This window comes from Xiphophorus maculatus, chromosome 21, assembly GCF_002775205.1.
Source record: "Xiphophorus maculatus strain JP 163 A chromosome 21, X_maculatus-5.0-male, whole genome shotgun sequence".
Taxonomy (NCBI): domain Eukaryota; kingdom Metazoa; phylum Chordata; class Actinopteri; order Cyprinodontiformes; family Poeciliidae; genus Xiphophorus; species Xiphophorus maculatus.
The window spans coordinates 26,482,188-26,497,019 of NC_036463.1; the positions used below are offsets into that span (position 1 = coordinate 26,482,188).

General features: G+C 45.6%; 2 protein-coding genes across 5 annotated transcripts in view; both read left to right on the forward strand.

Annotated features, from left to right (window-relative positions):
• Window positions 1-2,207: 2,207 nt before the first annotated feature.
• Window positions 2,208-12,443, forward strand: LOC111606154. 2 transcript variants are annotated; one of them, XM_023325893.1, is made up of 16 exons: window positions 2,208-2,378; window positions 2,510-4,372; window positions 6,101-6,242; window positions 6,320-6,430; window positions 6,502-6,550; window positions 6,701-6,837; window positions 6,941-7,044; window positions 7,114-7,224; window positions 8,211-8,471; window positions 8,555-8,634; window positions 9,436-9,648; window positions 10,149-10,227; window positions 10,297-10,398; window positions 10,467-10,555; window positions 10,627-10,696; window positions 11,563-12,443. In XM_023325893.1, the coding sequence occupies exons 1-16, from the start codon at window positions 2,319-2,321 to the stop codon at window positions 11,689-11,691; spliced, it is 3,600 nt and encodes a 1,199-aa protein (XP_023181661.1). In that variant the 5' UTR covers window positions 2,208-2,318; the 3' UTR covers window positions 11,692-12,443. The 2 variants fall into 2 exon arrangements, with proteins under 2 accessions (XP_023181661.1, XP_023181660.1); XM_023325892.1 differs by having other exon boundaries at window positions 2,208-4,372.
• Window positions 12,444-14,566: 2,123 nt separating this feature from the next.
• LOC102233534 (disco-interacting protein 2 homolog C-like) overlaps window positions 14,567-14,832 on the forward strand; it is a 56,771-nt gene continuing 56,505 nt past the window's right edge. For all 3 annotated transcript variants that reach the window (XM_023326394.1, XM_023326395.1, XM_023326396.1), the window contains exon 1: window positions 14,567-14,666. In XM_023326394.1, coding sequence (XP_023182162.1) covers window positions 14,588-14,666 — 79 coding nt within the window. In that variant the 5' untranslated portion in view covers window positions 14,567-14,587. The remainder of the gene's footprint in view (window positions 14,667-14,832) is intronic.

A 14,832-nucleotide genomic window follows, 5' to 3' on the forward strand; every position in this document is an offset into this window, starting at 1 on the left:
GACTTGAGCCCACGGAGGAGGCGGGAAGGAGGATCCAGGTGAGTTTCTGAGTCCGGGAAAACGAGCCGAACCGAACCGAGCTGCTCTCTGCCGAGCTGAGCGCCAAAAGGTTAGCAACAGCTGGAACCGTTAGCCTAATAGACGTTGAGCGGGGGAATAATTGACTAACTAGTGAACAGAAGAGGTTGTTTTAAAAAAAAGAGAGAGAAAACAAACAAACTCGGCTGTATTGACTTCGGTTAGCTTGACCCCGAGTGGCGGAAGCGGTGATTTTTGTTTTTGCTCGTTTTTCTTTAAGGTTTTTGTGTTGTTTACTTTCAGCTGTCCGAGTTAAATCGGCTGTTTGAAACGGAGAACTGACGCTAAGCGTATCAAACCACACCAATGATTAATATTTACACCTAAAGACCTGGAAATGTTTGAGACTAGTCCGTTTCTTAGAATTTTAAACTGGGAATATGTTTAAAAATGTGTTTATATAAAGGCCAGGTCACTTCAAGTTAGCTTGAAAGTGACACAGCCGTTAAAAATCAGTTACTGAACTCCAGATTTGTGATCAGTTAAAAACTTTTACACAGTTCCTGTTACATTTTTATAGTCTATATGTTAATTAGCCAGCAAAAAACTGCAGATTAAATAAAAATAAAAACGTTACAAATCATCTGCGCCAGTTAAATCTTATGAAACTTGCTCTTGTTTTAGGTCAGTTTTTATGAAAATGTTTTAATAAATGTTTGTATTTTCTTTTTTCCAAACAGGTCTCTTGTAAATGAGTTTTATCTCACTGGGACAACAATAAATCAAAATAAATGAGTCAGAAAAAGTATTCCTGATAGGACGACAATCTGGGCCAGAAAACGGTCCAGATCGTCGTCCTGCAGCACATCGGCTCATTGGCTGGCAAAGAGCAGAGAATCACCCAGCAGGTCTTTATCTCTGCTTGCCGGTTTTTCACTTTATCCAAAGATTTCCTGTTTTGTGGTGAGCTGGAAGTTCTCAGGTTTGGTGCGTTCACTGAAAAAAAGAAAAAGGAGCTCCATCTTAAAAAAACAAACTTAATTTCTTACATGTAATCAAATAAAAATTTTCAAACTAAATTTATTTATGTTGTTTAAAATGATAACTTAATAAGCTTAACATATTTAATTGTATAAACTTAATTTGATTACTTGTAAAAAATAAAAAAATTTAAGTGTAATTTATTTTTCCATTGGTCTAGAAAAGAGAAAAAGTTTTCACTGGTATCTCATTAAGGTTGAGGTCTGGACTTTGACTGGGCCATTGTAGCTTGATTCTTTTGTTTTTGTTTTGTCTTTTTTGGCTATTTTATTGTTGACCCAACCTGACGTCTCATTTTGAGTTCAGATCCATGCTGAGTTGGCTAACTACTGCTCTGCTCCCCCCCAACAGTCTCCGTGGCGACCAGCAGCAGCAGCACTCGTCCCATTGAGCCGACGTCCTCCATGACGTCAGAAGTGAATCCGTTCTACCCAGCTGATCTAGAGGTGCAGCTGACGCTCGGAGAGCTGGTTCCTGGTTATTACTGTGTTTACCAGGTAAATCCACCTCAGAGGGCCCATCGGTGTTCAGAGGGGGCCACAGACACATGACACGTTTTCAGGGTTTTTGTTGTAAAACAGTTTTCCTTCCAGTTCACTATTACACTCTACTTGTGATTATTAAAGGAACTCTAGCTGACACTGCAGCTTTCTGTCATGTTTCTAGAGCCGCCTGACTCATAATTCAATATATTCAAAAAACAAACAAAACAAAACTCTGACTTTGTCAAAAACAGCATTGTATCCATACCAATTGTTTTTCATGTCTTTGTGTTATGTGTATGTTTTTGCATGTTTTGTTAATATCATGTTCTATTATTTTACATTATTATTGCTATTTCACTAGAAAACCCATCTAGGGCGAAGTTTTGCACATTAGCTTGTGCTATTAGCATCATGATTCAGGCGTGGGACTGCAGCTTCATTCAGGTTGTTTATGTTATTGTGTGTTTGTCCCTAACAAATAAAGCTAATGAATAAAATCAAAAAATAAAAGAAGGATCCTCCATGAGCAGATTATTCTCACACATGGCAGGTTGAGAAGGGAAGGACCTGGAGTGGGGAGGGGGGGGATTTCCTGGAAGAACCCAGCTCAGTGATTGGTGGGCTGCTGGATCATGTGACTCCTCTCAGTCTGTGCCCTAATTCAAACACATAGACCACCCTCCCTGGGTTGAGTGGCAGGGACATGTGAGCCCCTCACTCCAGCTATTCTGGGAAGGCCGGCGGGGCCGGAGGGGGGAGCGTTCCTGTTCCCGCATGCGGGCCGGCGGCGGCGAGGAGCAGCTGCTGTGTTACTCTCATGTTGTGTGGCTCTTGGTGAGTGCGGCCGTAGCAGACTTGTGTTTTACTCTCCCTCCAGGCCGGAGAAGATGGGCTGCTGCTTTAGTAAGGAGCTCGGCCCCGAGCCGCAGACTGAGAGGAGCGTTCTGTTATCGGCGCCCCTCCAGGACGGGCTCAGCACGCTGACGGAGCAGGTCAGGAGGCAGGCTGAGGCCGTGGCCCACAGCGCCCGCCTGGAGGACCAGGAGCCGGCCAGGGAACAGGACCGGCCCGGCCCCGACCCGGACCGCACCCAGGTGGCTCTGTCTGGCGGTGAGGCAGAACCGCAGCGGCCCCAGAAGAGCCCAGAGGCCTTCATCACCACAAACACACACACAGATACCAGAGCAATGGCTGCTGGGACGCGGGAGGCCAGCTCCGGCCGCGGGACGCCTCCCTACATGGAGGTGTCCACCCAGAGTCCGCTCGGTCCGGAGACTCTGGAGACCGCCGCGCACCGGGCCGCGGGGTGCAGCGGGGCGCCAGAGCACGGCGAGCAGGGAGGGCCAGAGCCGGGTCCCCAATCGGGCCTCCAGGACGCAGCAGGATTCCTGCTCAATGCTGCAGCAACGCACCGCAGCTTCTACAGCATCTGTCCCATCGGAGCCGAGGAGCTGGAGCCCAGCTGGACCCAGACGGCTCTGCCCGGCACACCCTCCAGCCAATCAGAGGCCAGCATGTTCAGGGACCATGCCCACACAGGTATAGCCTGGTCACATGACCAGGAAGTGGTCTCTGCTGACAAACTGGATCCTGGCTCAGTTCTGGAGAAGGACGGAGTGTTAAATCAAAAGGGTGAGGCCGCCGTGAGCGGCGAGGACCCTCAGGCATCCACAGTGGACAGCCATCAGCCGAAGGACCCCGGCGCCGCCACAGAAGAAGAAAACATCCGCTTAAGGAAGAAAGAAGCAGAGCTAAGCAGTGATGGGTCTGGGTTCAGAGCTGGGCAAGAAGTCCAGAACCGTCCAGGTCCGAAGACCGTCGAGGTCCGAATGCTGCTCCAGGAGGAAGACGAGGATGACCTTTGTCTGCTGGAGGGACCGACCCTCCGACTATGCCACACAGAGGTCATCTGCAGGGTCAGCAATGCTACAGCGACCCCGACCCGACGTGGTCAGAACCCCACCCCGCTGGCTCCTGGGTCAGACTCCTTTCATCAGGAACCCAAAGAGCCGACAGGAAACACTAAGGCAGAGCTCTGTGATGAAGCTGAGCAGGGGTCAGAGGTCATCATTCAGAGAAGCCTTGCAGAGGCCGGCGATGCTGCCTCTGGTGTACAGGAACCAGAACCACAGGGCTGGGACCGGATTGGACCTCAGAACCATGAAGGTATAAGCCACCATCCTCCCAGCCGCTCTGGGCCGCCACCTTCCTCTCCTGTTTCCTCCTCTTCCTCACACGAGGAGGCACCGTCTGACGGGTTTACTCCAGCGGGTCAGAGACCCCCCCCCAAACCGGATCGGACCTTTGACTCTTCCTCAGACAGAAACAACATGGAGAAGATGAAGAGTTCACTCCCCGTTGCCCCCGGTTACTCAGACTGGATGGTTACTGATGCTAGCTGCCAGGAGAGTTCTGGTTCGGTGCCAGTGGACCCGGATCAGATCGATGTTTATGCCTCCACTCCGTCCTACGAGATTCACTTCCTGAACCAGGAAGTTCCAGCCACTGAGGAAGAGGAGGAGGAGGAGGAGGAGAAGGAGGGCGGGATCAGGGACATGGTGTCGGAGCTGCTGGGAGAGCTGGCCGAGGCGTCCGTCTGCCGCCTGTACCCCCAGCCCTGGATCCGGCTGAGCCCGGACCAGAACCCCGATGCTCTGGCCCAGGGCGCGTCGGAGGCGGACAGGACGAAGGGCGAGGATGAGGAGCAGATCCCGGCCCTGGTGTCAGAGCTGCAGCCCTCCATGGCCCTGCTGGGGGCCTTCCCCTACAGCACAGCGACGCCCCAGGGGCCCTGCGTCTGGGACTGGCACACCAGCGGCTCCCAGGCTGTAAGTCTGGCTCCAGCTCTACTGCTCCATGTCTCTCACACACACACACACACACACACACACACACACACACACACACACACACACACACACACTGGAAGGAAAACATCTGGAATATTCTAGGTTTGACACAACAAATGGGTTATTATTCACATGTACACACACAGTTTCAAGAGATGAGATTTTATTGATAAACCAGACTGGAGTTAATTTGGAGTCATGGTTTTCGTTACATTCAGATGATTGTGCTGACCTTTGACCCTAACAGCGCTGTTTTCTACACGATGAACCTGAACTGAGCACTGAGAAGAATCAGTGAACAGCCATGCTGTGTTTCATGTGTGCATCATAATCTGTCTAGCTGTGATGTACAAATTATGATTTAGCAACTTTTCAATCTGAGGTGTTTTAGTGTAAAACAGATTTGGAACATTGGAGTAAAGAAGATTCATGGCAAAATATTAATTGGTAAGAAAAAATGATTGAATCGTGAAAGTCAGGAAGGTCTGAGGAGAAAACCAGACCAGGTTCATGTGTCTCTGTCACATCATTTAGAAGGTAATATGACGTTATGAAAACATGTCACAATACAGCTGCACTTTGCTGATTTTCGTGTCTCCTTTAATGGATTTTCTTATTCCTGATGAGTTGACGCTTCAGCGTTTGGGACGATTTGCCAGAAAACTGCAAGTCCCACATCAGAGAGGGTTACATTTTCTAAATTCAGACAAAATTCTTACATTTGATGCATAATACATGTAGAAAGAGTGAAAATTGAGTTAACAGAATTTGTTCAGAGACCATAAAATTTTTTGCTCTAGCAGCTGAAGAACTTTGTAATTGGATTCCATTGAAAATGTGACATCTGACAATAATATGACCAAAAAATTGAAGAGGAATTTTATGAAAATAGTAAAAAGCATAAAAAAGCTGGAACATACAGAAGTAACCAAAAGGCGTTAAGACAATTCCAAGTTTGAATGACATTTTTAAGTGAAAATATGTGGAAGTGTTTACGTTTGAAAAACAGGCAAGTTTTAGCAGAATGTTTTAGGGGTTTCCATTTATTTCATTCTATAAAGTGAAACATTCTGTGGGCAAATTTCAGTTTTAATTAGAATTTGGCTAAATTAGAATAGAGTTTATATGAAACGATCATTCAGTGTTTATTTATCCTTCACATTTAAAAGCAATTTTCTCTTGATCAAAGTTTTCTACAGACAATAAAGAACTTTTTCTTATATAATCTTGTAGAAACAATAAAGTATAATATGATAACTAAAATCACACAAGATAAAACCATTAAACCACAGAGTTAAAAGCAGCTGAACACGATCTGATCAACAGACTGGTTTCTGCCTCTGGTTTCCAGTCTGGAACTGGGAATCTTTAACAGTTTCTGGTTTGTGATGCTGTCAAAGTTCTGACTACTAAGGTTGTTCCAACCACTTAAACTGGTAAAAACAAGAAATAAACCTGTTGGCATGACTCATTTACCTAGTGAACTCTGAACATGAACAGATTCAGTGAACCTGAGTGAACTGAGAACTAGTTAAGGGTTTGATGAACTAGTTAAGCTGTTGTTAATCCAAGAAGTGGCTCAACATGCTGAACCAGAGCGGTGTAAACTGGGCTCAGAACATTCATTAGGATGTGGATCTGTTTCCTGTCTGCTCACACCACCAGGAAGTCTAAATGTGTTTTAGAGTTAAATGTTGTTTGTTTCAGGAAGCTGCTTCTGCTCCGTGTCTCAACCCTGAAGCTGAAGTATGGAACGATCCCAACCTGAGCTTCCACATCCCCGACCCGGACTACCAGCAGCTGCAGCAGCCGTGGCTGCAGCTCCCCGACAACCTGAACCACCAGGAAGGTGAGCCCAGGGTCCCGCCTCTTCACCGCATCACGCTGTCCTCTTTACCTCACCTTCCCCTATCGCCATCCCATCAGGATTCGTGTCAGAGTTTGAAGGGAACGTGGACCTGGCGGAGGCCGAGTATCTGACTCAAACGCCTGAAGCTCTGGCGGTGAACGGAGAGACTTCTGATCCTCCGGTTACAGGTAGGAGCTGGAATCACGCAGCAGCAACACTTGTCACACTGTCAGACTGAAAACATCTGCTCTGTTTCCAGATGAGATCCGAGAGGAACTGAGCAGAGCTCTGGAGTCCTGCCTGACCAGGTAACATCTGGAACCACAGCGGCTGGTGCAGCAGAAAGCTCCTTTACCCGCCGTGTTTACCCTCCATGTGTCTCTGAGTACAGAGAAATGTGCGTTTTGCTGTTTTCTGGATCTAACCTCTCCGTCAGCCTTTCCTGCTCTCCTTCTCAGGGATTATCTGAGCAGCGACCTGTACCTTAAGTCCCAGATGGACAACGACCAGTACGTCTCCATCGCCACGCTGGCCAGCCTGGACGGCATCAAGAACCTCACCACAGACCTGGAGCTCATCTCCGACATCCTCAAATGTGGCTCCGTGTTTTAGCTCCCACTAACACATCAATATTTTATTCTAAAAAACTTTAATCACCAGAATAATTGAGCTCTAACGTCCTGCTCTCTGGTTGGCAGCCATGCCTCTGGTCCAGGTGGCCCCGTGCGGGCAGAAAGTCCGGCCCAGGCAGAACCGCTGCGTTGTGATCTTGCGGGAGATTCCTGACACCACGCCTGCAGAGGTGAGTCCCGCTGCTGCACCGATCCGCCTGCTGCTCCCTGCAGTCTTTACCCTCTGATGTTCTCTGCAGGAGGTGGAGGCTCTGTTCGAAGGAGAGAACCTGCCCAAAGTCCTGAGCTGTGAGGTCGTCAACAACGACAACTGGTTCCTCACTTTTCAGTCAGAGGCTGACGCTCAGCAGGTACAACAGCTCCTATCAAAGTCTTACCTGAGTTTCAAACCACAATGCTGCTGGAGAGCCAGTCACTGATCCAGCTATCAAAGACACTAACAGGTTGATGTCAACCACAAAGATCTGCCAGGAAATACAAGAAAAAGCCTGAATGCCACCAACTAACCAAAATCTGAAAAGTGTGTCGTGTTGGTATTCAGCCTCCATTCAGAACCATGTTTGGTCTCAGCTTTTCACAACAGACTCTAGTCAGTTTGGATGGACATCAGTCCAACTAAGCTCAGACATGAATAATAAGAATGAACTAATGACACATTCTATGTATAGCAGCTCTATGCTCCCTCCTTTACCTTCAGATTCATGTTGCAGGAGTGAAATAGATACTGGTATTCATAGTATGACTAATATTTAGTTATTAAAGCTTTAAAATGGAAATGATATTGAAAACATTCAGTTATCTTCCTGTTTCCTGTTATGAACTTGAAGTTGTTGTTATCCGTTATCAGACGCCGGGCTGGCCGCTGAAGGTTCAGCCTGGACATTTACAGCCAACAGCAGAAACCACACTGGGAAGCCTTACCAGAGGTTTTGCTCTTTGCTTCTCTGTTCGATGTTTTCTTTTAAAAAATCAATTAAATTGATCCAATATCATCATTCTTACTTAAATCTGGGCTTTGACTGGGCCATTCTGACATGAGTCTACTTTGATCTGAGCTCCAGTGGTCCAGATCTGGTTCATCATCAGGCCTCTGCAGAGCTTCAGCACTGCAGTAGTGATTTAGTTATAAACTGAGATGTTCGTACAACACACCAGAACCAGAACCATGCTGCATGTTCAGGGTGGTCACCCTGCTGGAAGGTGAACTTTGACCCCAGTCTCAGGTCTTCTGCTGCCTCCAGCAGATTTTGTGCTCCAGCAGCTTGGCTGTATTTCTGTCAGATTATAATCCTATCAGTGTGTGGGATGTGACAGAGTAACATGGCCGGTCCTTCAGGCCTACAGGTACCTGAGAGAGGAGGTCCGGGTGTTTAAGGGGAAGCCCATCATGGCCCGGATCAAAGCTAAGACCATGGCTATTGCCTCCTTCGCCCCCAAGAACGGCTACAGGCCCGTCCAGTTGGACCAGTGCAGCAGCCGCTACAGCTCCTACTTCCCCCCCACCACGTTCAACCCGTCCTGCCTCCCTCAGCAGATGTTTGACCAGAACAATGAGGCATGGCCCGCCACCTCGGCCCAGTACCAGGAGAACGTGGAGGTGAGAGCAGAACCGGGTTTCCTGACCCGGACCTGGTCCGTCCTACTCAGTGTTTCAGTCATAAACTCTGATTCTCTCTGCAGCCTGAGCTGCTGATGAACAACTTGATGAACGAGTTTCCAGCAGCTTCTACCTTCAAGCCGCACGCAGCTCACAGACAGAGGTACGACCGCCACGCTGATGTCATTCTTAAAGGGCCAGTGTAAAAAAAAAATCCACTTTTATCAGCTCTACATCTTCTAATAATACTCTCTCCTTCAAAAACAGAAGCCTCAATTCGTTCATTCATATTTGAGAAATCCTTTAATCTCCATGGCAACCAATTAGCAGCTGGACCTAGCTCCGCCTTTGAGGCAAACCTCCTCCCCTTCCACTTCACAGAGCAACTCTCTCCCACTCAGCTCCTTCAGACTAGCCTGCCAAAATTAGCAAACACCTGTTGGAACTGCTAAGCTCACTGTAGGAGCTACTCAGAGCAACGCTGGTAAAAATGCTGTTAAAGGGTTAATAGAGGAGCCATGTTGCATGTTCTTCCTGTAGGCGGAGCTTCAGAAAGGATATGAGATTCTTAAAGAGACAGAGGCCCAATTTTATGGCGTTTAATTACAATGTTAAATTTCTTTTAAGTGATATTTGATATATACAGGATTATGACAACTTTAGGTAACATAGTAACTTGATTGTGCTATAAAATGGTGCTGCGTGCCTGGAAACTACATAATACTGCTCCTTTAATGCACCGGGTCTGAGTCGGTTCTGTGCAGTTTGGACCGGGTCTGAGTCGGTTCTGTGTAGTTTGGACTGGGTCTGAGTCGGTTCTGTGCAGTTTGGACTGGGTCTGAGTCGGTTCTGTGCAGTTTGGACTGGGTCTGAGTCGGTTCTGTGTAGTGTAGTTTGGACCGGGTCTGAGCTGGTTCTGTGCAGTTTGGACCGGGTTGGAGCTGATTATGGTCTCTACTTGCAGGAGGGGCTCCAGGATGCTGAGCTGTGGAGACCGCTGGCAGACCCACCACCCGGACCTCTACCAGCCGTCAGAGCAGCTGTCTGCAGACCAGTACTCCTCTCCCTCCCTGAGGGCCCGGCGGGGCCGGCTGAGGGGCGGCCTGCGCCGGCAGAGCCGGGGCGGAAGAACAGAATCCAACAAACAGGTTCTGGTGCCCCCCTCTGACCGGGGAAGGTAATGTAACTGTTCCTGTTGCAGAATCTCAGCAGCTGTAGTTCAGCCTCAGCAGGCCTTCCTGTTCTCTTTGGTAAATACTAACCAAACCTTAGCAAGCTAGCAGCAGCCGGCAGCGTAGGAACATTTTGCCCCGCATGCAGAGCCCTGTGTGTGTTTAGAGTGGAAAACTCTGAAGATCATGCAGACATTTCAGATGTTAATGTTTGAAGCTGATTAACAAACTGACAGCTGTAATTGTAGACAAAGTATTAACTCAGATCGGCTGAATACAAATGCACACCGCATTTTTCAGATTTTCTTTTTTGTTGACACAAAATTTTTCTTCCACTTCACAGTTTATCTTTACTTTTCCTTTGTCTTTCATGAAACCCCCCAAAACACTGAAGTTTGAGGCTAGTAAGCAACAAAACATGGAAAAGTTTAGTTTAGCGACGCTCTGCAACACGAGGATTTCGCTGCAGAGATGCAGAAAACAGGTTTTTGTTTTTCTGTCTCAGTTACAGCAGGAGGGGAACCTTCGGCCAGAAGAGGAGGGAGACGGAGAAATCCTTGGAGAGACCCAAACTGAACTCTGAGGTAAGAAAACACAGCAGAGGTCAGACTGTGGAAAAGTGAACCACTCCCATTCTGTCTCCTCTTCATCAGCCTCCTCCTCCTCCTCTGGAGCTCAGCCTGTCCAGCTTCCCCCCACTGTCTACTGCAAATGTTGCCACAGCGACGACGCCTGCAGCTAATGACAGCGTCAAGGTAACACACACTCATACACACCCACACCTGAATCAGTTCCAGTCTGACCTGTGTGTCTGAATCCTCAGAGTCCGACAAAAAGCAGCAGCTCAAACTCATCGTCCTCATCCTCATCATCATCACTTCCTCCAGTGGAGCCTCAGCCGGCGTCTCTGCTGTGAGTATCCAGCTGTTGCGGCTGTGCGGCCGGACCGGAGGCTTCACATGCAGCTCTGTTGTTGTGTGCAGGAAAGACGGGGACAGCGGAGAGACGACGGTGGAGGACAAACCAGTCCAGCTGCCACTGGAACCAGCAGCAGTAAGACACATTCAGGACTCACGTTTATCACCTGGATCAGCCAGAGGGGGAGATGTGGGTCGTTTAATGGTGCTTGTCTCTGGTTGGAGCTGATCTGGGTTCAGTTCAACAGGAGAAAAGAACAAAATGTTTCCTATTGCTTCATTTTAACAACACAAAGACAAAAACACAACCAGCTCTGTGACAGCAGCGTGTGACTCCCTGATTAGGTCACTTCAATATTAAACATTTTAACCTTTTATTTAAAACAGAGCCTGCCCACTGGTCAAACAGTCTTAAATAGTTGCTTAGCAACTCTTACCAATATACGCTGAACCTCTTTTAAAAAGATTAAACTAATCAGGGCATTTAAGATGAAAACCTTTTTCTGTAAATCTGTTGTTGATGTTGGAAGGATTTTTATCTGCAGATTTATCTTTTTCTACAAACGTTCACTAAAGGAATGATGACACTGCATTTTAGGCCATAAACTTTATTTTCTTACTTTTAAAGGAATTGAACTCTGTTGATTTTCACCTTTTAATGTATTTCTAATATTGTATAAAAGGCTTATGTGAAAAATCACATTTCTTTCAATTTCTTTTAATTGTCAGAATAATTGGTTACTAAAATAGTTTTATCCGTTTTCTTGTGTATTTTGTCTGCTGGTTTTAATCCATTGTGTTGTCATTAATCGCATCACATGAAAACTTCATGAAAACGTTGTACTCTATCACAGTGGGGAAACCCAGCTCTATTTGAACTGGACTCATTTGTTGGTTTAAAAACAGTGTAAGGTTTATGTAAAGATGAAAAGTACATAAATAATTGAAAGATGTCAGCGTATCCGCCTCGTGACGCCCGGTCCTGTTCTTCACTTCCTTCAGGAGCTGAAGAAGCTGAGCTACGCTGAGATCTGCCAGAAGGCTTCGTCCAATGAGGCGTTGGCGCCGCTGGCTGACCCCGCCCCCTCAGCAGAGTACCAGGCATCCCAACAGCCTCAGCTGCCGCCGTGAGACAAAAACAGTCCGATGGGAATGTGTAGTTGTATAGCTGGCTGTATATTTATTATAAAGATTGATCAGTAAGTAACGGAGATAAACTCTGAGCTAAACAGAAACCAGTCTTTACAAGCTCAGGATTTTTAATCTTAGAACTATAGAAACTGCTGATGCTGAATAGAAATTTTTAACACTTTAATTTTTTGGCAGGGAACTGAAAATAATCTGTAAATGTTTTTGTAATTCTTTAGTTTTGCTTCTTGTCTTGTTGTTGGGCTCAGTGTAATGAGAGCCAGGCATTATTTTCAGATTTATTGTATTTGGCCGTCGGCTCTGTACAGGAAGTTCTGTCAGGATTCTGTTATTTATTCTGAATTTTTAAGTCTGAAGTGGATCTTTCCTGTGTTTAGAGGCCCAACAATTAATAACCAGATCTGTAAAGCCTTCCTGTATGTTTGAAAGTACTGAATATCAACTCTTTATTGTTGCTCTGTTTTATTTAATTTTAAACACAGATTCAGTTTTATTTGTTAAACTGGCCTGTTTTAGTTGTTGACTTTATTTAACTTGCTGAGTTTTGACCGCTGAGCGTCCAAGAACAAACTGATTCAACTTGAAGAAATGTTTTCTTTGATTGTAAAGAGACTAATGTTGTTTTCTGATGTGAAGTTTGAATGTAAAGCTGGCACCATTGTGACATATGTTGTTGTGTACAAATGTACAGAATACTGAACAGAAATATATTAAAAAAGTGCCTTTACATGTAACATGTTTAGATTTTTATTTGTATGAAGCTCTGAGTCATTCAGCCTCTTACAGATTTACTTCCTTCTCTTAACCAGCAGATGGCGGTAGAGCCACATCACAACTCTAATTACTTTGTTTGGCTCAGCATTTGTTTATCAGCGGCCTAATGAATAGCATGCAGCATACTAATGAAATGATCCATACTGGGCTCACTTCATCACACTTTACTCAAATAAAACTGATGACTTCAGGATCCGCCTCTGAATTCAGTTCACACCAGAATGACCAAATTTGGTCTGAACAGATTCTGGTTTAGTAATAAATCCTGTGGTTGTTCCACCGGGCCACAGGTGCATTCACCTGCATTCAGAGGAGACCTGCACACGGAGTGGCAGGTGTCAAAACCAGGGCGCCACATTTCTCCTGCTTCACATGAAATGAGTAAAAGTTTTAAAATGCAGGAAGCTGCTGTTTTTCCTGGCAGGACTCGTAAATGTCCTGTAATGAAAACGGGTCACAGGCTGCGCTCAGACTGATCACGTTTTAGTTCATTTCCCCTTTCAGCTGCAGGTCATCTGAGGGCAGAAACTGACATCAAGGGGACAGAAATAGAAACGGTTGTTTTTTCCTCATGGAATCTGTAATGAACTTTTCACCTGACAAATATGGTTCAAATGATCAAATAAATTCAAGGAAATGAAACAGGTTTGAGTTTGGCTGATGACTCACATGTGCTGATATGTTGTTACTGAGACTTTGTGCTCCAAAGAGGCTTTGCTGCAGAGTGGGTCACCTGCAAATAGGAATGTTATAAAAGGTTTTAGATGCACAATGGAGACATAACAGGCCAAAATCATAAAGATATCAGCCAAAAATGTAATAAAGTGCATCGGATCAAGTCACCTCCTAAATACATATTCTGTCTTCAGGCCATCTTGACACCAGGTCTGACTTTCCCTCACCTCTCTTTTTATGTTTTTATTTTAATTTGAAAGGACTCTATTTATATAGTTTTAATGCAATATCGACGTGAAATAACATTTTTGGAAGAGACATGAGAAAGAAACAAAATTTCTCAAGTCAGTCCAACAAATTTATTTTTAAATGAAATAATTCAATACTAAAATTATTTTTAAGCAAGAAAATTAACAGTCGAATTTCAAGAGTCTAAGTCAGTAAAACCCAATGCAAACTTTATTACACAGTGGAGCATTTTGTTTTAAAAAATATCTTGTTTTATTTTTTATGTTAAATATTACATTAAAGAAATACATTTTAATGCAAGGAAAGATCAAATGAACAACTAATAAAATATCAAAATTGTTTATTTTATTGTATTATTTTTAATTAATTTTTCCACAAACTTAATAAACATGTTACTATATTTTTTTAAAGTCATTAACTAAGCAAGAAAGTAACTATATCATTTAATAAGAACAATTGGTTTAATTTAAAATTAGAAACATATGTTGTGAAACATAAAAATGAAAAAAACGACGTAATGGCACTACTATTACAATTATATGTTTTATTTTTTGTAAAACAAGAACATTTTTGCAGTAAAAATGCCTAAAATTAACTTGTTAATTTTAGGCATTTTTCATTAAAACAGTTTTTAGTTAATCACAACTTAATTTAATAGATACATTTAGTAGATATTCAGTGGATGAAATATAAAAATTATGCTGATCTCGTATTTCAGTCAGGTGTAACTGAAGCGGTGTCTCTCTGTAGGTGTGGTTGTTCGCTGCGCCCCCTGCAGGTGATGAGTGTCACCACCGCTTTCCGTACAGTCACGTGACAGCAGCAAGCTTCAAACGGCTGCGAGTGCGGTGCTGCGCGAGCCTCATCATCCTCATCACAACCGCCAGCAGAACCTCCGCAGCGGCAGAGAGGAGAACCGACCGAACCACAGGGGGTCTTCACCGAGCCAAGGAAGCGGGCAACATGGCGGACCCCCGTTAAAACCGGACCCAGATTTATCCTCTTTGTTCTACCCCGACGCCTCGCTGTCTTTACGCGCCTCCGCTGAGGAGGGGCCGCCGAGGAGAAGGAGAAGGAGAAGCGCTCCCCCCACCGCCTCCGAGCCGAGCCAGGAGGAGGCAGGAGCGGCTGAGGAGGTAGCTGTTACCGCCGGAGAGCTGTTTTCTTCGGTACCAGCCGAATGGCGGACCGTGAGGCGTCGCCGATACCGTTGGAGATCCGAGCCCGGCTGGCGGAGCTGGAGCTGGAGCTGTCAGAGGGTAAGGAATTAATTAGAAAATGGGGGGAGAGAAAAAGAGCGCAAACCTCCCCCCTCCTCCTTCCTCCTTCTCTCCCTCCTCTTCATCCTCATCACCTTATCTCATCTCCATCCTCACCGGTTGTTCACTAGTAGCGGAATCCGGCCGTTCATTCCTGCGGCCTCAT